Raw genomic sequence first — 25282 nt, 5'->3', positions numbered from 1 at the left:
GCACATGATGCTGATGTGTGCCCTTCCTGGTGATGCTCCCTTTCATCACTTGGTTAAGGTGGTATCTGTCAGGTTTCTCCACTGTAAAGTTACTATCTTTCCTTGTGTCATTGATAAGTGGATACTTTGGGAGGATACTTTGAGACTATGCAGATATCCTGTTTCTCATCATACTTTTGCCCATCACGTTCAGTATCCATTGGTGGTTCTTCCTGTAACAATGATAACTGAGGTGTTTGCCTAATTGAAAATGATGAGCTTCTTATCATCTTTAAACCCTATGTAAGGCCCAAAGGCCCAAAGCTACTGAGGTGAAAGATAATAATCTCCCTGTCAAATGTGACTTTCCCACAGCTGTATGGATCAGACATCTAGTTTAGGCACAGCACATCCATGGCACCAGAGTCATCATCCCCAACCTTCACTTATGCAGGAATCTGGGCTCTCGTTCTCACTGGCCCACATGAGTCTTCAAAATTCTCCACGCTACTAGGAAAGAAGCCATTGCCAATCAGTAAGAATTGTCATGGGAAATGAAACACATTTCTTTATCTCTGCTCTAGGTTGGGGGTTTAGTTTGTCTTTAAATTGCTATATCCCTGGAGCATCTTCTCATTGCCCAGTCTCATGAGAACCTTTAGAAGCAGCAGATCCAGGGTCACTGGGGAGAACGGAAGTGCACAGGCAGCTCCCCTGTGCCTGTGGGTTTTTCTCATTTGGGGCAATTCCTTTGGGTCCCAGACAGTGGTATGCTGGTAAATGTTTATCAACTGTCTCTCCAGGAAGGGAAAAAAATACAAGTCTGGATATTAAGTGTTTGTCAATTTTCTGGTAAGAGTACTTCCTTCATGGTTGATTTCAAGCTACCACTGTGACATCACTGAACACAACTGGGAAGAAACGGGCTGCAGCAGAGCATTAAACATTAATATCTATAATATTAAATATCTGTATGTATTTCTACCATACAGACACAACAATGTAAATAACCTCAAGCACACAGATAAGAATAAAATATGGTAAGATAATTAGGAAGTGGTACTTTTGAGTATGCATTTATTACCTTTGATTGCAATATAGTTTATTAGTTATAGATATCTATATAAAATTTTAATAATGGCTGTTACCTAACAACTCACAAAATTCCTAAAAATTTAAAACTTGGTTCTCATGAGCTGGGATGAGCCAGCTCCAGCACACCACCCCATTATACAGCGGTTATCCTGAGCCCCCGAGTACCGGAATAACCCGAAGGAGCCCCTGAAACAGCAGGATGACACTTTTCTCCAGTCCGTCCAGGAAACCTGACGAGGTCCAGATGCCCTGCAGGCGATGGCACTGCTCCAGCAGCGGTATCTGCTGCTTCTTGGCAAGCCTCCCATGATGCCTCCAAAGGATCTGGAGGGCTCCAAAGCATCTGGCTGCCGCCAGGGCTAACGGGGTACCAAGTCCTCCCCAGGCTCAGAACCTGTTTGCCGTTCTTCCAGGAGACCACTTGGCCCTTTACTGTTCTTAAAAGAATTACAGGGATGTTTCAGAAGCCGCCTGGAACAGTGGAAGGAGCATAGGAGGGAAGGGGAATAGTGAAGGAAGAGGCAAAACCACATGTATCGGGTACAGATTATATGCCAAATACAGGGCTGCATGCTTTCACAGATGTTCTTGTTTACTGTAATCCTGACACACCCAGAGAAAGAACAACCACCTTTTTACCAAGAGATTATATGACTTCCCAAGGTTCCCCAGCTAATAAGAAGCAGAGCTAGGACGCACCCCAGCTCTGCTCACCCCTATAGCTCTAGCACGTAGTGTAGTACACATGGTGCTTTCTACGTTATTTGTGGGATGGATACATGAATGTAGCCTAACTCCAAAGCTTGTGCTCTTACCTCCACCAGGGAAATAATGCTGGTAAAGAGCTCTTACATGGCAGAGTATAAATGAAGTAATGGAAGGCACTGTGGTGTGTGAAAGGCTGGCTTCAGAGTGAGATGAGGTGATTCCCTGCAGGCTCAGCCTTTTACTAAGTCTCTGACCTTAGTTAGGAATGTCACCAAGTCTCTCTCTGAGGCTCGGCTTCCTCACCAGTAAAATGGGGCTAATAAAGCTAATCTTGCCATGTGGTGGCCAGAAACAAACAACTGTGATGGATGAGAAAGCGCTCTGCAGGCTAAAAGGTGCTAGGAGAGAAAGTATCCTGTATGTCACCGTCCATGACATCGTAATGTCATTCCATTGGCCTAGGAAGGGCACGTCTAACACCACGGTTGCAGAGGAAGAGCAACGGGTAAAAGAAATGGCCCTGAACACAGCAGAAGGTACAGCATTCTCCTCTATTTCAACTTTAAGTATAGGACTTACTTGGCTGTCCTCTGTTTGGAATGCACCACAGACAAAAGAATTTCAGCAAGCCTTGCCTCCCTACCTTTTATATAATATACAAGGGAGCAGATAGGTTAGAAGAAAACCCTGCTGTTTTTGCAGTGTGGTATTGATCCTGGAAACTAAATGATAATGCAAAGAGGCAGCATCAGCCTCTCTTCAAGCCTGCATCATGCAGGCTGCCTGGGATTCTCAGAGAGCCTAGAATTTCAGAGGAAGACACCCAAGCACAGACTGGCAGGGTCTGCTTCTATCACACACGGTTAGGTCAGGGGTGGCGCTAGACGGAGAACACCCTCTAAGCAGACTACTCCCTGTGCACGCCTCAGTCCCTTCCCCACCCATGGGGACCCTAAGAGAACTGAAGACACTAATGGCCTTCTGCAGTCAATGTCTACTCCTCTGTAAGGAAGAGACATGAGGGTGAGTGTATGTGTTTGTGTGTTTTAAAATATATGCACCCAAACTCACACATGTGTATTCAACACAGTAGGCAAATCGCCCATAGCAGGTAAGGGAAGTAGGGGAATGGAAGCAGGAGACAGGGATAAAGGTAAGAAACACACACACACACACACACACACACACACACACACACACGAAACAAGAGAGGGCCTTGCACAGACCAATGAGGATAAAGTGTCATAAACTGAGTGTGATTAATTCAACCCCTGCACCTGACACCCAAGGAAGACAAAAAGAGTTAGGAGCATACCCTCCTAGCACTCAGAGTGGAAGACCCAAGGGAGAAATCAGTCTCTGCCATTGATTGGGACGAGTCCTATTCATTCACTTATCCGTTCTTTCAACAGATAGGCATTGTGCGGGATGGGCAATGGGGAAGGGGAGCGCGGCAGGGCAGGGCAGTCTAGGGTAGGGCACTCCCAATTACACAAGCAGATGGGTCCACAGAGGATGATAACCCAGGTGCTATGACAGAGCAGGCATAAGCTCTATGGGCCACAGGAGAGGGGTATGGAGGAGGGTTAGAGAAAGCTTCCTGGGGAGAGTGACATTTCATCTGACTTCTGAATACTTAGCAAGGCAAAGAGAGGAGGTGATGCATTCCGACAAGAGCAAACAGCACACACAGCAGCCCAGAAGAGAGAGAGTGTGGCCCCTGAGGGATTGAAAGAATTTTAATGGAGCAGGAGTTGGAGAGTAAAAGTGGAATTGGCAAGAGGGAAGGCTGAAAGTGTAAGCTCTGTGAAGCTGGGGGAGGGAGGCTTGCTCTCTGAGCTTCTGTGCGCAAAGCCTGGCATGGGACACACACAGGAAAGTGTAACACAAAGCAATTAGTGCTGTGATATCAGTCTGAACACATAGTTATGAACACAGAGAAGGAAGCCCTTAAACCTGCCTTGAGGTTGGCAGGTGCGGGAGGGGTGTGTGTGGAGAGGACACAGAAGTGAGATTTCAGAAAGGAACTATTACCTGAGCTGAACCTAAAAGGAGTTTAGGATTTTACTTGCATAAAAAGAACAGGAACTGGAAAGGAAATTTCAAGCAAGAGAAAAAGCATGAGCAAAAGCCCTCTCTATCAGCGTCTAAGCTGATGAATAAAAACACCAGAAACCCCAAACTAATCATGACTAACAGAGGGCCTCGGCAAAACCCCTCAGGTCTAGTCAATGGGCTCAGAGGTTTATTTTTTAAGCTGATTCTGTGTATTCTCTGCCTTCATGATGCAGATACAACCAACACCAACTTCTCTTCAGAGCCAGGAGTCACCTTTACCCACTCTGTGATTGCTAAGCAGGGTTCAACATGACGACTCTCCCGTCTGTGTCAGAGGAATGAAACACAGAAACAAAAAGCCTGCTTCAAGAGGGGGGGAAAGCCAACTCTCTCCAGGTCTGGCGCAAAATTAAATTTTATGAGTTACTTGGCAGCCAGCAAGGCACAGAACAAAGCCAGTGTGAAACCACCTTTTAAAGTAACCTAAGTTGACAATTAAACTTGCTCTCGGTGAGGGGGAGAAAAGGAGTTAATACAGGCAGAAGGCCTTTCATCCTACACCTGAGCCTGTCCCTTTCCTATGTTAAGTGCAACAGCAAGCAAGCTGAGTGAGGGGATTTAACACTATCATTACAAAAATATCAACATCCAGGCTTAGGTGGACATCCCTCCCTGAGTCATATGCCACCCAGGGTTACCATGAATACGGTAATAACAGGAAAACATAGCTTCCACATGCCAGGCCTGCTGTGCTGGGCTGTAATTACCCAAACGATGACAATCTATTGAAGACAAACATTCTTTCCCAACCCCCAAACACACAATGCCCCCCAGAAGGAAGCTTGGCATACTGCACTGTAATTGCTAAATTTCTACACGTGGTTCTGCCCTTGGGCAATGGTTCCAGTAGGTATAGTCCATTCTTGGGCTGGAGAGATCAACTATCCCATGGTGCCAAGAAAAAGTCAGTAAAGAAATAGATGGCTATGTTGTTATCAACAGAGAGGATCCAAACAACCAGAAGAAAAATCCAGGAATTTACCCTGGGAGCCTTTTAAATTTTTCTCCGAAATTTCCAATTTTGAAGAGTTAGTGCCTGAAGAAACCAACAGCACACCTGATGGTTTGGATTTTCAAAGTCAGATCTTTGTACAGGCGATGTCCCCACCACTGCATAAAAATGAATTGATGAGTACAAATGAATGTGTTTGAAGACTCTGCCGTTTTATGGTTTATTAAATGCCACATTGGAAGATGCAAAGTTTTATAGACTGGAAAGGGCCCTTCAATTAAGAAGGTAAAGAACTGAGGATGAGTCCAACTGTTCTTCCATTTCCAGTGAATACTGAAGATAAAAAAAAATTAGGTCACATTAGAGTAGTGGTTCTTAAAGTGTATCCCTGGACCAGTAGTATCCATATCATCTGGGAACTTGTTAGAAAAATAAGTGACCAGGGGACTTCCCTGGTGGTCCCGAGGGTAAGACTCTGTGCTCCCAATACAGGGGGCCCGGGTTAGATCTCTAGTTGGGGAACTAGATCCCACACGCATGCCGCAACTAAGAGTCCTCATGCCACAACTAAGAGGCCCACATGCTGCAACAAATATCCCACGTGCCGCAGATAAGACCCGGTGTAGCCTAAATAAATAAATATTTTTTAAAATATAAATACATAAATAAATAAATGATCAGGCCCCATCCTCCAAACCTAATGATCGGAAACCTGTTTTAACAGCTCCTCCAGGTCACTGGGATGTACTATCATGTTTAAGACCTTTTGCACTAGAACTGTGGTCCTCCACCCTGGCTGCCTATTATCATCACCTGGTGAACATGTTATTGCGATGCCCTGGCCAACCCCAGGCAACTAAATCACAACCACTAGGACTGGAACTTAGCAACAGCTACTTTTAAAAAGGCTCCTTGGGTGATGTAATGTGTAGGCAGAGTTGACAGTTGCCATATACTAGAATAAGAGAGATTTAGATTAGACACTTTGCAACTTCTGATTTCTGGTTTAACTCAAAGTTATAGTGGTTGCTGAATGAATCTTCTTCGCGAAAGAAAAAGCTTTTGAGAAGAGGAGAGATTTCCATCTTCATGAGCTGGAGAAGTTAGATGTGAAGCTCACACACTGTACCAACATTGTACCAAACCCAACGGTAATAACAGTATTTAACAACTCACCAGCAAAGACAGTTGCTCATCCTGGGAAAGAGGCGGGCTAGTCCCCACGTTCAGAAGTCACTATAAAAGCAGTGCGCTCGGAGGCAGTGAGGAGTGACACCGCACCACCCACACGCCTCAAGTCCAGCTGCCACAAACCACCAAGGGGAGCTCAGAGCCTTGGCTTCTTGGCTTTGAAGTCCCAAGTATCCAGGGTGTGTGAGAGAGCAGCCTCTTCTCACCAGTGTCTGGTGTCACCCAATGTGCAAAGTGATGACAACCTGCTAGCACAGAATTCTAGGGGGCCACTCCCATGGGACAGGCAGAGCCTAGCATCGCTGCTTAACAAATAAACTGTGTACTGGGGCCATCCCTCTACCCAAATTAGGAAATTGGCAGAACACATTATAAGTCTGTTCCTCAAACCAGGGTCCGCTAGTGTAGTCCCAAGCATCTAGGATTTTTTTCCCCATGAAAACGGACGTGAGCACTACTAAAATGTAAGAAACACTAAATTCTTTTCAACAAGAAGAGGCAACATTCTTTGGGAAGTTTCTGGAGAAATAATAGGCCAACCATCATGTTTTTACACTGTGAGAGTAAGATCAAACATTCCCTTAAATTTTTTTTAAAGATAGAATAACAAAGAGTGGAACCAGTTCAATAGCTGGCTAGTGAACATGCTTATGAAAATAACACCATCACCATGACATTCTCACAGAGTGAATTTTAGATATCCAAGCTTTGGGGCATTATACTCCCTCTCCCCCAAAAAAGGATGAGGATAGGAAAAAATGAGAGGGAAAAGACCATGCTTTTATATCCCCAGTGCCTACGATTATGCAGACTTTGGAGTTGGACCAACCTGGGTTTCGATTTTCACCCTACAATTTATTTGCTGTTTGGCCTTGAACTTTTAAGTCTGTGAATTTCAGGTTTTCATCTATAAAACGGGAATGGTAATCCTTAGCAGTGATCAGCGTGAGCAGAAAGAAGGCTTGGATTGCATTTAACACAATGTCTAGAAAACAGCAAATTAAGTAGCAGTTGTGATCATTAACTATTTACTCTTGAACACCCAGATGAAGCTTCACTTCTCTTGTGAAGGCTTCCTTGACAAAAATGCTTACACACACACACACACACACACACACACACACACACACACAGTCTTTTTGCAGTTCCAGTACCCCTAGTATGCATCTAGATTTTAGTCATTATATTATATTGCAATTGCTTATTTATATGTTTATAAGTATTTTCTTAAGAAAAAATACATGACTTTGTGTACCCAATGCCTGGCACATACTTGGTACATCATATGTACAAATGAATGAATGAATGAACAAATGAAGCTAGCTATGTATCTCACTTACCTAGAAATGAGATAAGAAAAAATTAGGATGGTAAGAGTGGAAAGGACAAGACAGGAGAGAGACATACAGGGAAATTGATAACAATGGTTGACTGTGGGATATGAGCAGGAAAAAAAATATTGTTTTGCAGAGTTTTCTAATACAGTCAATCATAGACACCGTTCATCCAGAAAGCCCTTCTCTGAGGATTTTCTAGGGAGGAGAGGGGATGGAGAGAATGGTCACACAAATACTTAGATTTATTGGTTGTTTGGGTCTACCCAGTCCTCTGAAACCAGCCCACATAAGGACAGATATTCCTGGACATTATTCAAGGACAAGGTAAGGCTGCAAAAGGAACCTGAGTCAAATCAAGAACGTTTATCTCTGTCTTCCAAGTCTCAAGAATTGTAGTCCTGTGTTTAATCACTGCCTCTCAGTCTTTACCATTATCACCACTCCGTCTCCCTCATTATCTTCTGCAGACTCTGCCCTTTGGAAGCCCTCTACTTACTCCCACTGAGACTTTCCTTTTGGTCTCATTCCTACCTAATCTCTGAATGATGTTGACCAATATTACGTTGGCTTCACTGCCACAGCCATCTCTCTATCATCACTTAACGCCTCAACCTATCTCAAGGGTCTAGGCATGAGCAATCTGCTCATCCAGAAAGAGTCTTAACCGTTTTACCACTGCAGGAGGTAACTGGAGAAACAAAACCAAGGAAAATCAGCCAAGAAAGCAGGTAAGTGGGGTCTTCTTGGCTATGTAGACATAGAAAAACTTTCCTACCCTCATCCCTGCAAACCAGGGCTTTAGTAAATGGACAGGCAATCTAAAAAGTCTGCAGTATGTCCATACCTACACCCTGAGAAAGCCTGTCCAACAAGAAATATGGTGACAAAATGCTACAGGCTTAACTCTAGTCCCCAAGCTGTCTTTCACAGCCAGGGAATTAGTCACTGGAAAAGTAGGCCCATTGAGAAAGCCATTGACTTTTGATCTTTAGACTTCGAATGCTATTCATCAGCATCAATATTTTAGAACTTAACTCAGCCCTAGTCTGAGTCCAGGACGTCTACAACATCACGATGACTCACCGCATCCTGACAGCTGAGGACCTCCAAAATGCTGTTGAGTAACTCGACACAGTACTTCTTCTCCTGGACCTGGTGCTGCATCTCATCCTTCTGCTCCAGCAGCTCCTTCAGTTCCTTGGTGATGACAGGAAGCAAAATGTCCCGGCATTCTGGAATGAAGGCAGTTCAGAGGCATCTGAGCTTCCTCGTTTTTTAGCTTCTTTTCTTTATTTTTTAGATAACATTTCATTAAATAAATAATTCATGAATATCTTCTTCTTGTAAAAAATGCAAATATTAGAAATTAGGTTAAGGGACTTCCCTGGTGGCGCAGTGGTTAAGAGTCCACCTGCCAATGCAGGGGACACGGGTTCAAGCCCTGGGCCGGGAAGATCCCACATGCCGCAGAGCAACTAAGCCTGTGCGCCACAACGACTGAGCCCGTGCTCTAGAGCCCGTGAGCCACAACTACTGAGCCCATGTGCCACAACTGCTGAGGCCCGCACGCCTAGAGCCCGTGCTCCGCAACAAGAGAAGCCACCGCAATGAGAAGCCCGCGAACCACAACCAAGAGTAGCCCCCACTTGCCACAACTAGAGAAAGCCCACGCGCAGCAACAAAGACCCAGTGCAGCCAAAAATAAATAAGTTTTTTTAAAAATTAGGGTAAGATTTCCTTAGAACATTATTCACAGTTCTGGCCCCTCCCACAACCCCTACTCCCTAGAGGCAACCAACCAGTTATTCTATTCTATATAGATGTATGTGTATGTGCATATAAAAATGTATGTATGTGTGTTTGTATACCAGTATAAAATATGTAGTATCATTTTGATTTGGCTTTTCATTTAAGTAAAACATATCACACTGTGATGATCATCTTTCAAGATCTTCTTATATGTTTTACATATGTACGTTATCAGTACAAGAACATTTAGTGTCATTTTGGTTTTGTTGCCTTTTTATAAAAGGGGACTATACTGCACATATTGTTCTGTACCTTGATTGTTTTCATTCACCGATATTTTTTGGAGCACCTTCTATGTTATTACATAGAAGGATCAACGTTAATTATTTATAGCTGTTTTATAGTATTCTCTATTATGGACATATTTGTTCATTTAGTCATACCCCTATTGATGGACATTTTTCACTGGCATAAACAGTACAAAAATGAACAACTTTTCACTTGCACCCGTATACACCATGACTTTCATTTTAAATAAATTAAAACCTTTGCAAAGATGGGTAACTCTCTTGGCTTTGCTGTCTCAGGAAATACCCGGAAGTTTCTGAAATCCTACACAGCATTCTTTCTATATTTCTATTAAAAATGGCAAACCTTGAGAGATCAAAAACATCCCCCCAAATTTCAAGCCATCCCTACCTAGATGCTTCTAGAGCTGACATGTGAATCATATATGCCAATTTTATTTTAATTCAATACAACAAGTAGGTGCTGAGCATCTTTGATGTGGAAGGCACTGTATTTCTGGAAGTACAGAGATAATATATGGTTCTCACCCAGTAGATATTTAAAATACGACAGAGGTGATCAGCAACAGAACAAAGGGCAACGGCAGAAGACGGAATAAGATACCGGTGGGAAGAATCAGACATCAGCTCTTGTTCTGTCAGCCTCGCATCTACACCTGCTCTGACACAGCAGCCTGGTTTCACCCTGGTGAGCCACCCTGCTATGGGATATAAACCTAGGGATACTGTCATAAGGCTCCCTGCCCTCCTCTGGACCAGGGTTGGGTACCTGACCCTAATTAGGGTAACCTCTTGATCTGCACCTTAAGGGAACTTTAATAACAGTTACTGCTGACATTGCTAACATATTGAGCGCTTACAATGTGCCAGGCACTGTTTGAAGTTTCTTGCATGAACTACTTCAATCTTCCCAATGAGTCTAGGAGGTAGATACTGTTATTTCTCCCGTTTTGCTGATGAGGAAACAAAGGGACATGCCCAAGTGTATAGAGCTAGTAAGTGGTGGATCCAGTCTGACTGCAGAGCCTGTGCTCATCATCACTAGACAAAGGGTAGTATCTTTCCTGGAGCTCATCTGTCTGCACAGAAGTGCCCTGGGGAGGCTTGCTGCTTCCTCTCTCAGGGCTATTCTGAATCTCCCCTCTCTGAAGACTGGTTCCCCAGCTTTTCCTCTGATTCTTAAACTGCTCCCTATCATCCAAATACATTTATTTTCGGCTAAATTTATCAGACTAGGTGTATGTCACTCACAACCAAAGAATTCAGACTTGTAGAGTCATAAAATACCATGAGGGCTTCAGAAGAGAGAAATGATCTATGGTTGGAAGGTTCATAGAAGACTTTATAGGCTCTGATAGAATTGCGTCCCTTGTCTCAGAGCACTAATGTCAGTTTGTAATTAAATTCTAATTAGTATAATTAATGTCCATTCATCCAACCAAAGTGTAAGCTTCATGACAGCCAGACTAAATCTCAGATGCCCAACACAGTACCTGGATCATGGTAGCTACTCAGTAAATCTTGATGGAGTGAATGGAAGAGGTATCATTTAAGATGGTCACTGATGAGTAAATAATATTGCCATCAGGAGAGTGGGGATTTAGAGAACAGAGAGTGATTTAGAGTTCATGGACCAAGATGTAGCAACGTATACAATGGTGGAATATTACTCAGCCATAAAGAAAGAATAAAATAATGCCATTTGCAGCAACATAGATGCAACTAGAGATTATCATACTAAGTGAAGTGAAGTAAGTCAGAAAGAGAAAGACAAATACCACATGATATCACTTATATGTGGAATCTAAAATATGGCACAGATGAACCTAACTATGAAACAGAAACAGACTCACAGACATGGAGAACAGACTTGTTGTTGCCAAGGGGGAGGAGGGTGGGGGAGGGATGGGGTGGGAGTTTGGGATTAGCAGAGGTAAACAATTATATATAGGATGGATAAACAACAAGGTCCTACTGTACAGCCCAGGAAACTATATTCAATATCTTGTGATACACCATAATAGAAAAGAATATATTAAAAATAGAATGTATATATGTGTATAACTGAGTCGCTCTGCTGTACAGCAGAAATGAACACAACATTGTAAATCAACTACACTTCAATAATAAAATAAAATAAAATAAAATTTTAATAAAAATAAAAATAGAGTACATGGACCTGGGTAAGTAAAATAGTCTCTTGGAAGTAGAATAACAGGAGATAACATTGAAAAGGAAAATTCTTAAATGCAATGGGTGGTGTAAGATTATAGTTCTATGGAAACAGAAAATTACAGGCAACAAAAATTTTGATTCAGCTTTGCTTAATGTTATAGATGGAATCATGGGCCACGGATTAATGGTACTTTGTTTGGACTCAAGAAATGGTTGGCCTAAGGACTTCTGAGAATACAAGGTGCTGAGTTAGCCATTACCCTTTGTTTAGAGAGAGAAGAAAAAAGACTGGATAATATTTACATACCAATTACCATAACATTTAAGTTAAATCTATACTTAGTCCGTTGAAATTTTGTCCAGGTCTGTTTATTAAAAGGGGTAAAGAAATTTCCTGCAAATTTCATGCAGAAGTTTGTTTTAAAAGTTATCTTCTAAAAGATGTTAACTTGTAACTTTGAAACTTTTTGTTTGTTAGAGGAAACTGTATGTGTAAAAATGCTTGTTGTAGGAAAAACTAGGTGAGTTCATTTGAAGTTGTAAACTCTTTGTCTTTGGGAGATGAATGACCTCACCAACTTCATGAAACTTAACTCCCTTCACTGATGTTGTCATAATTAAACCCCATCAGAAGATAAGAATTGTGCCTTCACTTAAGTTAGGTAAGAATTATAAAGTCTTCCTCTCTGAAAAGTTAATTTTTGCTAGTAAAATTAAAAAGATTCTAATAAAGGAAATTTAAAACACAACAAAAATCTTGTTCTTCCATAGTTCTCTGGGCAAAGGGAGTCTTCAAAAGATGTTTTTTTAAGGTGATTCATGTCATTGTAGCATGTAGGGCAGCTGCAGGAAGAAAAGACCAAAGAGCAGACAGAGACCAGTGTATATGCCACTGCAGTAGTCCAGGTGATGGCAAATGAGAATAAAAGTGCTGGGTTCTACCCCGCTAGACTCCTAGCCTCTGATACAACATTCTTGTTCTCTGTTGAAGCTAAAGATTTGATAAGACCTTAAAGAAAGTTGGTCTTGAGTTTAAAGCATAGTAAGACAATGTTTTAAAGCCTAGAGCAATAGGCTTTTGTGATCCAAGATTAAAAATCACTAAAAACCTCTCCATCTGTAAATGGGATCACCAGGACCTGCAGAGAGGAGGTTTGTAAAGGTAGACAAAGGGTTCATCTACTGAGGCAGTTAATTAACTCATTCATTCATTTAGTCAGTCGGTCTACTACATTTATTGAAGGCTCCCTAAGTGCCAGTCACTATTCTGGGATGGGAGGGAATGTAACCAGGGGCTGCTTGCCCATCACAGCAGCAGAGCCAACAGAGATAAGAGGCAGACTTAAGTAGACAAGAAAAACCCTGGTGCCTCTACCTCCTGGGAGTGGCAACCTGTCAGTGGCCATATAACAGAGCTATAGAATAGTAAAGGCCAGGTTTTTCCTAAAAAGCTCATTCTGTTGGTGTTCTAGTTGAGATACTTCAGTTAGATCTTATTACAAAGACGTGGGTGCAAGGGAAAAGGCCCGTTGGAAGATTTTAGATATTAATGAAGATCTCCTTGAGAAGTCACCGGACTTTACATTCTACTTAAAATTGAGCTAAATTAGTAGATTCTCATGGAAAAGTCTAATAGTGAGTTCTCCATCCCTAGAAATATTTAAGCAGTAGGTAGCTGTCTCTGGGCAGGGATAATGAAGAGGTATTCAAAGTATCAGATGAAGGGTTAAACGGAATGATTATTAAATCCCCATCCAAAACTCTATGATCCATAAAACAGAGGTCCAAAGGAAGTGGCAGGAGGAAGGATGTATTTGCTAGGTGGAAAGACAGTGGACATGTCTGCATTGTTTACAGACCACTGAGGTCGCGGGAGCTACAGACCAGGCCGCAGCAGAAGCCGTGGTTTATCAATCTGAAAGTCACCGACTTTACAGGTGATCAAAACCAGCATCCCCACAGGACGAGGGCTCTTCGTGCTGAGAGTCAGAGGGATTTGAGCTGAGGAAGCCATTAATAACATAGCCTGTTTTGCAGAAAGTACTCTGTCTTCTCGTTAACCATGATTTCTCAGAAACGTCTGGCTCCTCTGTTTTGAAATGAAATAATTTTTCTCATTTGTAATTGGAGCTGTGAAATTACATTAGTCTGTAAAGCTTCAGGAAGCAGCATTTCTAAACTGTGGCTTGAATGTCAAGCAAACAAACAGAAACGGTTAAAAGATAAATATTGCAGAGCCTTAAATCAATCTTTATAGGTAGAGGCAATGAGCGTGAGAGACCTGCAAACAGAGCCTGGGTAACTGAGCCCCACAAAGCCTGGAGATCGGCCAACAAGCGATGACAAGTCCAAACTGTAATTCAGACCAGGAACTTAGGAAACCGCAGAGCTACTCAACTCTGTGTTTCCATAGAAAGGAGTTTTCTTTTGTCAAAGCGACCTGCAGAGAGGAAAACGCAGTGTTTCTGGGCTCTGGAGTCTTCCTTTTCAGAGAAACTTTTATCCTATGGCAGAAGATGCCACTGCCTGGATTCACAGCTCTCTTGAAGTGTGATATGCTTTTGCAATAATTTCACGACTCAGGTATACTTCAAATAAGATGGTCCTTTTCGTCACCTCCTTCTCCCCAGTATCAGCTCCATGGAAAGATCAAAATGTATCCTTTGTCCACGTTGGAAAACCATCTTGAGGTGCATCAGGCCACAGATATATCTGTGATCTCAGCCATAACTGCAGCCCCAGAGGAAAACACTCCTAAGAACTACACCTGAACTTGCTGTCTTCCCCACAAACCTGCTCCTTCTTTGCTCACTCTGAGCAAAGACACCCTCGGGCACACAGTCAGCCAAGCAGACTTGATTTCTCCCTCTCTCTATCCCCAACATCTTCTCCATCAGGAAGTCAAACCCATCTCACCCCCAAGCCAACTTCCTGCATCCTCTGTTCCAAGTTTCCCAAACTGATCTCCCACTTCCAATCTCAGCAGCAGGAAATTTCCCCAAACCCAAACCTGACCACGGGACTTCCCTCCTTGAAGGGCTTCAGTAGTCTCCCAGGGGTGAGTTTGACCGCGGCTCTGGCATAGCTGAAGGCCCTTAGTGGGCAGGCCCTTCCTTACCTCTCCACCCTCCACCTCCTGCATCACTCCACCATAGCCTCTCCTCTCCTGCTTCTGAGTTTTTGCATGCTATTTTCTTTGCCCAGAATGTACTTATCCCACCCATCTTCACCTGACTAACTCCTCCCTGCCTCCTAGGTCTTACCTTAGTTGCCAAATCCCCTAGGACAATGTTCCTGACACCCCAACTCTGACTTGGGTGACCCTGTTCTGTGCTCCTGTAGTATCCAGACTAGAATTTCATCTATTCATTCCATTTCCCACATTACATGGCTATCGTCTATGTAACAGGACGAACAGTAAGGTTCTCATTAACATCCCAGAAATGAAGCTGAGGTCCAAAGCTGAGGACGAAAGGTGTAACTGCTCCACATTCTAAATCCAAACCGTCTCCAGTAGCTGGTGTACACCATCATCCCCCGTGGTTTTTTGAGAGGTACCAGTTCAGTACCAGTCCTACAGTAATCTGCATGCACCTCATCCCAGAACTGAGGGAGGGTCTGCAGAGGACTCTGGATACAAAGCAATGCCCATAGAAAGAAGGCATTGCCTCTCCTCCCTGGAGCTGAGGTGAAGGGAGGTAGAGCCAAAAGAATCCCTCATGAAACATATGAAGACGAGACTGGCACCTTATGGCCCCACTAGGGAAATGTGCCGATCTTCCATCCCAGGTACATCCTGGCTCCACCAGCAGAACAGAGGCACTTGAGAACGTTTGGGAATCCCTCTCTTACTTTGGGGAGAAAGGTTAAACCCACAAGGTGTGTGTGTCAGGGCCTCAGTCATGTCCTCCGTGTGGTTACCCCATTTCTAAGCCTGCCTGTGGCAGCCTTCGCTTGGAATTTCACTCCACTCACAGCCAGCCCCTTACGTTATCACCAGCATGGGTTAATGGACTCCTCAATCTTGTTCGATTTTTCACAGGCTTTAAAGTGAAAGTCGTTCTGCTTTGGTCAAGTTCCTATTGACTGAAAGGCGAATTCAGCTCCGCGCAACCCTCCTGGAGGAGAGCGAGGAACTTGTGATGGCCAAGGTTTGCCCTGCTCTCCCACACTGCCCACCCCCAGCCTTTTGGCAAGCAGGGAAGACCCCTAATTGAAACCCAACATTCTCCCCAGGCAAAGCTGAGCAGGGCCAGCGCTGCTCTGCTCGGCCGCTTTCCTTCTGTTTGGTAGGGGGAGCATCTGCAGATGCCAGAGGCCACTTGGTTCCATCAGCTAGCCACGAAGGAGGACCGCCACACACAGCTCTAATCTGATAGCAGTTTGTTCTCACAACCGCCTTCCTCCAGCCAGCGCCTCATGAAGGAAAGTAATTCCACCCACTGGGAAATCAGTAACTACCCACAAACTTCATACTCCAGATCAGGTTACAAGCCTTTTACAACCCTACCACTGTTGTGCCCCCGCGCATTCTTCAGCAGCTCCTCGTGATTCACTCTCCTTACCTTCCCAGAAACACGCCTAAGTACAATGTCAGAATCACTCCTCACTCCCCCTCCAGCCTGCCTCAGCCATGACATACATCTCCACTTTACGAACCCTGAGGGCCAGAATATGTCTCCCCAGCTCAACAAACATAGCCTATTTAGAGATTTCAGAACTCAGCAACTGCAAACTTTCTCTTCAGGTATCTTACAGGGGTGAAAATATAATTAGGCAGTAAATCCTAAAGAAGAAACATACGTTCAGAATTTTATACTAGATACCAACTTAAAGTCCAAACTGAGCTATTGCTTTTGCCATATATCCTTTATATTTAACACAAAGCATGATATTGCACTAAACCTACAAGCGAACCCCTATAACAAGTTAGTGTTTGCCATTCAGAAGCATAGTGATGGCAGGAAGAGTAGACTGATGTATAATTGTTGGAATTTACACAGTGATGGGAGTGTGGTTATGTCCAAAAATGTCACACTGGTTATAAATATAATTTGTAAGCTCTGATAGTCTATATGCATATATTTATATCCTTAAACATATATAGACATAATTATTGTAACAGGCACTATTCTCATGGATATCCTGTTCTAGTGGGATATCAGAAACAATTTAAGAAGATAATAATTGTCTTAGGTTGGATCTTCCAGAAGCAAACTCTGAGATGAGGTTTGGGTGAAGGTGTATTAAATAAGGAGGTGTTCCAGAAAACACTGGAAGGGGAGTAGGGAAGTGGGACCATGAAGGGAAGGAGACCAGGTAGCCTTCAAGTCTCACAGAAGGGGAGCTCTGGGGACAGTGTGGGCCACAGGGGTGAAGCAACTGGAGTATTTAGACCTTGGGGATGTGTGGTCCCGGGCACTTCAGGTGCTCTCAGTGTCCAGGCAAAGCAGGCCCTGCTGCCTGAGGGCAGCCAGAGAAGGCAGGGGCTGGCTATTGGGAGAGAGAGTCCTCCTGGAGCTCTTGTACACAAAAATGATCACAATTACAGGAGACATGGGAAGAGCCCTGAAAGTTGATGCTATTACAACAAATGCCAATAGCTCCCAGCAAGACAATTAACTGGGTAACCTGGGAAAGAGAGTCTGGAGGTGCAGGGAAGACTGTTCCATGTGGGGCAGTTAAGAAGGCTTCTGAGACGGAGAACTGGAGCTGAGACCTGAGGGTGAGAAGGGAACAGCCTAGAAAGATCTCAGGGAAGGCCATTCCAAGCAGAGGGAACAGCATGTGAAGGCCCTGGGGTAGAAATCTGCTCAACATGTTGGAGGAATCACGTGGAAATAAGTGTGGCCAGATTATAGGAAATGGGAAGCATAATATGAGAGTTTGGCCGGGGCCAGGTCTCATCAGGCCCTGTGGCCCATGGTAAGGAGCTTGATTACTGGGTGGAGATAAAGATGTTTTGTTTTTGTATTTTTAATAGAGGGTAGGGGGGTGGGCCTAGAGAGGAAGGTAGGAGAAGACTGAGGAGGCTTTTCATAGAGGAGAAAAAGAAGTCTAATGGTTATTGAGCCCTTACTACTCTACCAGGCAGTCTCTCTTTGAAGAAGTCTATCATTGTACCTATTTTATGGATGAGGAAACTAAAACTCAGAGAGATTCAGTAACTCGCCTAAGATTACACAGCTAGTAAGTGGCAGAGCTGGGATTTAAACATAGAAAATGTGATCTCAGAGCCCATTTTCACATCTACTAAACTACCCTGCCTCCTTACTATAACAGTGAAGGGGAAAGGAGATAAAAACTTGATTAGTTTGTAGCAGGAGAGACAAAGGAAAATGGACAGACTTGGGTTACAGTTCAGAGTCAGAATCGAACTTGCTGATGGGTTTAAATGTACTATATAGATGTGTAAGCATATGCATTTTGAATGCTGGAGAGAATAACAGACTCATTTTAGGGTTTATCAAGTTAGGATCTAATCATGAAGCCCATTTCACTGCCTCAACTAGCAAGTAATGAAAAGACTCCCATCAACATTTCTCTGGTAGTGTGAAGTGGCTGCCGAGATGGCCCATTATCACACCTCTGCAAGCTCTTAGGGCATAATCAGTGTGTCCTATATTATATTATATATGACACATAATCAGTGTGTCCTGACAGGTGCTTCCACTTTCGGTTACCCCTCTGCACTTTTCAGGATCACTTACACCGCCACTGTGACCAACCTCCTCCCTAACCAGCACACTCATTAAACCACAGTCTAGCTCCATCGAAAGTGCTTTTAGGAATATAAAGGTGCAGATATGGCCAACTGAGCAGTGACCCAAAATTTGATTTGTTCCCTAATGCTTAGAATGATTACATTCACGATGCCACACCAGAGGAGTGTAGGTCAGCCTTAGAAGATTGTCTCATCCATCTCCTAACCCTGGCTAATGGAAGGAGAAGCCAATGAAAAGCTTGGGGCTGAACCAGCTGGCCTCTACACTGGATAATCCGGGCAGTCTTCAAAGGAGGATTCTCATCAAAGCAATGTGCTCCATTTCAAATTCATGCAAGAGGAGAAATGAGTCAAGGTAGCTTTTTGACTGGCAGGAGCTGGGTCTTACATCCTTTGCCCCCATTTTGTTCCAATTCAGTGACATCTGAAATTCAAATCCATTTATAAGCACTTAGGATACCTATTATAACAGTAAGTACCACCCACACCCTTCCAGAGCATATCATCCTTGACCCCACTGCCTTTCTTTTGTACTATGCTACAGAGATCCTTTAATCCCTTCACCCCAGCCCCTGTCTCCTCTGGAGACTCACATGATTCCCTGGCTCCATGAATTTCAATCTTTACTTAACCAGTCTTTCTGAGCTAATCTGTGGTCACATACTCAAACAGGGTTTTCTCAGCAGTAGGAGTCAAATTTTAATAAAGGGTAGAAACCATTTGTCTAGAAATCCATTGAGAATGAAAGGGAGTGGCTGAGTGGAATACCAAGTATGAGAGCTAGGTAACATATGTTGAACTCCTGCTGGGTTCTGGGCACCATATTGGGAAACTACTTAACCCTTACCAAAATCTGTTCTGTATATGGCATTGTCCCCATTTTACAGATGAGAAGATAGGAACTCTAAGCAGCTTGCTCAGGGTAGGGTCAGTTAGCTAGTGTGACTCCAACAGAGGCAAGATTTCACGGTAGACTCCAATGCCAGCACTGTTCCAACTTCACTCACAGGCTCATGAGTACAAACAATTATTCCCAACTTTGAGATTCTGCAAACTGAAGGCAGCCACCCTTTGAATTTGTTAGCTCCCTTAAGCTAGCCTTAAGTAGGAATTCCAAGACCCTGGCTGGTTGGTTTGTTTAATGGTTGGTTCTTTTGTATGTTTTAGTGAAGGTTACAGTACCAGGGGAATAAAACAAACAACAAATCGCAGTCCTAGAATCATAGATTTAAATAATAATGAACATTCATCAACTCGGTGATTTAGTCATCAGTTTAGTCACTCACTTCTTTCACTTTTTAAAATTCAACCAACCATTTATTCAACTCCAATTGGTTAAATAACCTGAGCTTACCCATCTCACAGCAGTTGGCTAGCAGATAGCAATCATGACCTTCAAACCTCTCACTCCCTGTTTCCCAGAAGACAGTGAGAGCGTGGGGTGAGATACCTAATCTCCATCAGGTCATGTCTCCTGCAGCTCATAGCACAATGTCTGTCACACGGTAGGATCCTAGGAAGTGTTAGATGAGTCAACGAGTCTTTGCTGATTTCAGAGAGAGAGAGCCCTGTCTGCCTACACCGAGGGCAACTCTCAGAATCAGAAACCTATCTGGTGTTGGGTTATTTCACTATTCATTATCAGATGGCAGTAGCCAGGGGCTGGAAGAAGGGTGTTCAGGAGGAGAACTGCACGTGCGTTTCTTCACCTTCACCACTTCCCCTGAGCAGCTGTTCTTGTAACATCTTTCCATCCTTGGCTTCATCTGATCCCAAAGGCAGTTATGGAGAAGTGGGCAGAACTCTGGATTGAGGGTCCAGAGACCTAGGTCTGAATCCCCGACTTACTACTGCCAGGATGCGTGATGTCAAATACGTCACTTTACCTCTCTTCCTCCAAAAATAGGGATTAAAATGCCCATAAGAGGATCCAAATAAAACATACAAATTCAGTTGTAGTTATAGGCGTACCTCAGAGATATTGCAGGTTCGGCTTCAGACCACCACAATAAAGTGAAATACCACAATAAAACCAGTCACATAAATTGTTTTGGTTTCCCCGTGCATATAAAAGTTATGTTTACACTATATTGTAGTCTATTAAGTGTGCAGTAGTATTATGTCTAAAAAAAATACATACCTTCGTTTTTAAATGCTTTACTGGTAAAAAAAATAAAATAAAATAAATGCTTACCATCATCTGACAACACAAGGTTGCCATAAACCTCCAATTTGTAAAAAAAAAAAAAAAAATGTGGTATCTGTGAAGTGCAATAAAATTGGATGTGCCTGTATTAAGTGTAATGAGGCATAGGGATCTGATGCTACACCTAAGAAGTTTTTGAGTCCAAAGCAGAGCACATCGAAACTCCAGTAGTTGACACGTACACTTGACAAAACACCTTGGTCCAGGCGTACTGGAATAAAATGGACTAGAAGCTGTTACCTGCATCATTCAAACCAAGCGTCCTTTGTCTGCAATACCAAACTCCAGAGAATTGAGTTCCGAGAGGAGGGAATAAACTGAAATGATTGGGGTATACGCCTCAGATTTTCATGCTCCCTTTTGTATGTGGAGAGACTAAAAGAAGGCTCAGGCAAGCGTTCTCTGAACTTCCTTGTACATTTCTGCTTGCAACTTAGAATAATAATGCCACTTACTGGGAATCCTCAAGCTGCACACGAACAACCCTGTATCGCTGGCATCACAAAACTTACACATACCAAAAAGAACAAAAACCAACAGCAATGTTTTGGATCAATATGAGCAGCCGGCATTCCATTTCTGAGACAAGCACACACTAAAAGCCTCTCGTTTGCACTTTAAGGCCAACAGAGGGGCCCTTCATTTCAGAGAATTAAATGAGAAAATTCTCCTGGATTCAAGCATTAGCAAAATGTAAGGGCTGTGTAATTGTTTCCAATCATCATCTGATTCTCTCCTTCCCTCACCTTCCCCATAACAGCTCCAGAGGACAGGAAACTGGGGTCCCTCTCACAGCCCCACACATTTAAAATCTAGTGTTGTTTATTACAAAGGGAGAACAGACAAGTGTAACAGCTTTCAAACAAGCTGAAGAATTGGAAGCAAACTCCAAAGAGGAAGGAAAAACCATTGCTATGCCCCCCCTCCCCCTGATCCTGCCCAAATAAAAATGAAAATGGGAAAAAATTCTCCTTCTGGCCTGTTTTTCTTTTCTAGAAGCACTCAGCTAAGAAGGCAGAGAAGAGAGACAGCCTTCAGGGGGCAGGGGGTTTTGCCTGCTTCATTTCTCCATTCATGCGACAGAACCAACACGAGCCCTCCCCTGGAAGGCCCAAAGCGAAAGAGTGACTTGAGAAATGAATCACCCACTTAGGCCCAAAATTTAAATGAGAGGATCAAAGAGATCCTGTTTCGATTCTGAAGCCAATGAAGAGGAAATCGGGAAAGTGTGAGAAGGGAGAAAGTAAAGAGAATACATGTCGGTCAACAACATGTAATGAGCTTTCTGTACAGAGGGAGGACAACATATGGTCCTTACCCTTGGGGCAGTCCAAGTGTAATAAAGAAAAGAACCAGTCAACTGACGGGAACAGTATAAAAACATACGATGAAACACATTGTGTTTCCACTATGTTCAGTCCCTGCCAATGAATCTCAGATTGCACTCCTATGAAAATGATATTAATATTTTATTTTAGGCATGACTTGTTAATATATTTATTTTTAGTTATATGTATTCCTTCCTATGCTACCTTAGTCCAAAAAGATGCAAAAAGGAGATGACAAGCCAAAGTAAAAGGTCACATAAGGCCTTCAATTACCCACAAAATGTAGCTCCTCACTTGTGTGATAAACTGTCCGGACAATGAAGGAGATCATCCAAGTTCTAGAGTGTATGGATCACTGAAGTAGAAGAGAACCAATTCCTCAAGAGAAACATAGCTTTTTATGGCACTAAATTCTTTAAGAGATTTTCTGTATTTTGAGTTTCAATGTTAATGTTCTAGATTAAGTTCAGTAGTGATTAGCTGCTTTTGACATCAAGTTGTGGAATTTTAGCTCTAAAAAGAACCTGAGAAAAGCTAATGGTTTTCATTCATTTGACTGCGTTATGTGCTCACATAAAACATGAAAACAATAAATGGAGGACGACTCATGACGTGTACTTGTCCTTACATGGCATCTTCATTTATTTTTCATCTGGACAAATATTTATGGAGTGCCTAGCAAATGCCAAGCACTGGGGTGTATAGGACCAGGACATAAGTGGTAAAGACTGAGAGAAGTGACCAGACTCAAGGCATATGTGGGAAACAGTCAAAGGCCTTAGTGATTTATTGAAAGTGAAAAATAAGGCACAAGAAGATTTGAAGGCTAACTCCAAATGACCAGCAGAAAAATAATGGAAGAAGAGAAAGTTTTCATGAACAGAATGAATACAATTTTGGAAGTGTTGAGTTTGAGTACCTGTAAGACATTCAGATGAAGATGTCAAAGGGACAAAGGTCTGAGAATGATTTCATATAAATGTGCAAGCATGAATTCAACTATATGAAAGATACATGGTACATGACCTCCTTCCATAAAGAATTTATAATAAGCAATCACAGTGCATTTAGCAGAGAGCAGTTTATTAAAGTTTATCTGGTAATGATCATGAAGACCACAATGAAATGAAAAGAAAGGAAAAGGAGGGGAAAGAAGATACAGAAGCAAGTAAGAGGAGAAGGAAAAGCAGCTGGGGTCTGAACAGGGACTGACTGGGGATATATGAACACAGGAAGTTGGGACAAGGGAGCTTAGAGGGGCTTGGTAACATGAGAGGTTTTCGCTTGAAACCTTTAGCTCATCACAAAGACAAGGTTTAGGCGGAGTCCAAAGAGCGGTAAGCAGCCCAAACTGCCCAGGTGATCTAACCAGTATGTTTGTCAATACTGTCACTTTACCAAGTAAGGCTAATTGAATAGGAACTGGAAAGCAGGGTTTGCAGGGCACAACAGCCAACGACTATTTCTAGAGTATCTACAATGCACCTGGCTGTTGAAACTGGGATGGAAATGTAGCTAAAACCTGGTCCTTTCCCTCAAGGGCTCTCCTGCTAGAGCATCATGCACAGCCTACTGGCCCAAGATAAGGCAAAGGGATAAACTGGACTGTGAGGAGGAGGAATGGAAAGAACTATCAGACATTAAGGAGGCTCCATTCTCATTCTTCTGACACAATAAGTACCAGGCCCCTCGATAAGGCGGAGTACAGGATGGATGCTAAGAGCAGGAATCTCAGTTACTGTCTGTGTGACCCTGGACAAGTCACTTAATCTCTAAATCTCTGTGTCTTTGTCTGTAAAGTGGAGATAATAAGAGCACCTCCCTTCACAAGACTGTGAGAATGAAATAAGAATATGTGAAGCACTTAGAGCAGCAAACCTGGCCCATGGTAAGCGCCATGAAAATGGAAGCTATTATTATCATATTTTTTTAAATATCCATATGTAACTTTCTGGGTAATGGAAATATGCTATATCTTGACATGGGTGGTGGTTACACGGGTGTCTACAAATGTCAAAAAAATTCAGCTGTACACTTCAGATTTGTACATTTCACTGTATGTAAGTTATACCAAAATTTAAAATATACATTGCTATCAGGTAGGTATTATTATTTTCCCTGTTTGACAGGCGTGCACAGTGAGGCTTGAGGAAGTTAAGCAAATTGCCTGAGATCCTGCACCAGGTCTCACTCTCAGGCATTCAGACTCCAGAGCCTGAGCTCTCAAACACTGGGCTTGGGTTCCTGCGTTGGCCGAGCGTTGGTCCTCTATAGGGCTCAAGCAGCAGTTACCCAAAGATGCTGTCCCCAGCTCTACATGGAGAATCTCCTGCATGAAGAGAGAGCAGCTCTTCCTTCCTCTCTCCCATTCTTTACCCCGCCTTCCACACTCTTCTCACCTCAGCTCAGTTCCATTGCCTTATTAACTATTAAAACAAAAATGCCTGCCAAATCACAACCTGGCTGGTGGTGAAGTGCACACATGCCAGCAGGGGAACACCCAGCAGAAGACTGGCAGTGATTAAGGACTTGAAGGGAATACACCCGAGCTCTCCAAATTCCTCTGGAGCATGAGATGTCCCACTAGGAACTGACGGGCACCCATTCTAAGTCTGCATGCAGCTCTTGCCAAGACAAAGCATCAGGCAGGGACGAGTGAGTGATCATAATTTATGAGGTGCTGTAGAAATTAATTTTGTATGTCTCCTCCATTAGCAGTGTGTCTGGACTAACTTTAATATGCAAGTTATCATGTTAATCTTTGATACTAGAAAAGAATGTGCCGTCATTAACCTTCCTTGCCCTGAATTTAGCAATGCAGTCTTTTTTTTTTTTACTTTATTTTTGGCTGTGTTGGGTCTTCGTTGCTGCGCGCAGGCTTTCTCTAGTTGCGGTGAGCGGGGGCTATTCCTTGTTGAGGTGCACGGGCCCCTCATGGCAGCGGCTTCTCTTGTTGCGGAGCACAGGCTCCAGGTGCACAGGCCTCAGTAGTTGTGGTACACGGATTCAGCCGCTCCGTGGCATATGGGATCCTCCTGGACCAGGGCTCAAACCTGCGTCCCCTGCAATAGCAGGCGTATTCTCAACCACTGCACCACCAGGGAAGCCGTACAATGCAGTCTTTTTATTAGCCCTAACAGAAGCAGCATTCTTTCTTGGCATCTCAGTACCCTACCTACCTGTATGCAGCTCTACCAGGCACTTTGTAAAATCTCTGCTGATTCAGAAGCCCGCTTCTCAAACATTTGACTCTAACTGCCCATAAGTCACCAGAAGTTGACTCTGCCTTCCTTTTTTCTTTTTTCTTCAGATTCCTCTCAATGAGAATAAATTCTCTGCCGAAGGAGCATTCCACAAAAAGCACATAATGGCCAGTTCTTAGAAGGAGAGGCCCACAGTATGAGGGGACATG

At 43.3% G+C, this 25282-nt stretch overlaps 1 protein-coding gene across 1 annotated transcript in view; it reads right to left on the bottom strand.

Annotated features, from left to right (window-relative positions):
* The window catches only part of DOCK2 (dedicator of cytokinesis 2), a 410412-nt gene that overhangs the window by 248623 nt on the left and 136507 nt on the right, over positions 1–25282 (bottom strand). Inside the window, exon 26 of the mRNA XM_060146542.1 lies at positions 8464–8612. Within this exon, the coding sequence (XP_060002525.1) occupies positions 8464–8612 (149 nt within the window). The remainder of the gene's footprint in view (positions 1–8463; positions 8613–25282) is intronic.

This window comes from Lagenorhynchus albirostris, chromosome 3, assembly GCF_949774975.1.
Source record: "Lagenorhynchus albirostris chromosome 3, mLagAlb1.1, whole genome shotgun sequence".
NCBI classification, from domain to species: domain Eukaryota; kingdom Metazoa; phylum Chordata; class Mammalia; order Artiodactyla; family Delphinidae; genus Lagenorhynchus; species Lagenorhynchus albirostris.
This window is presented reverse-complemented; position numbering and strand designations above follow the sequence as displayed.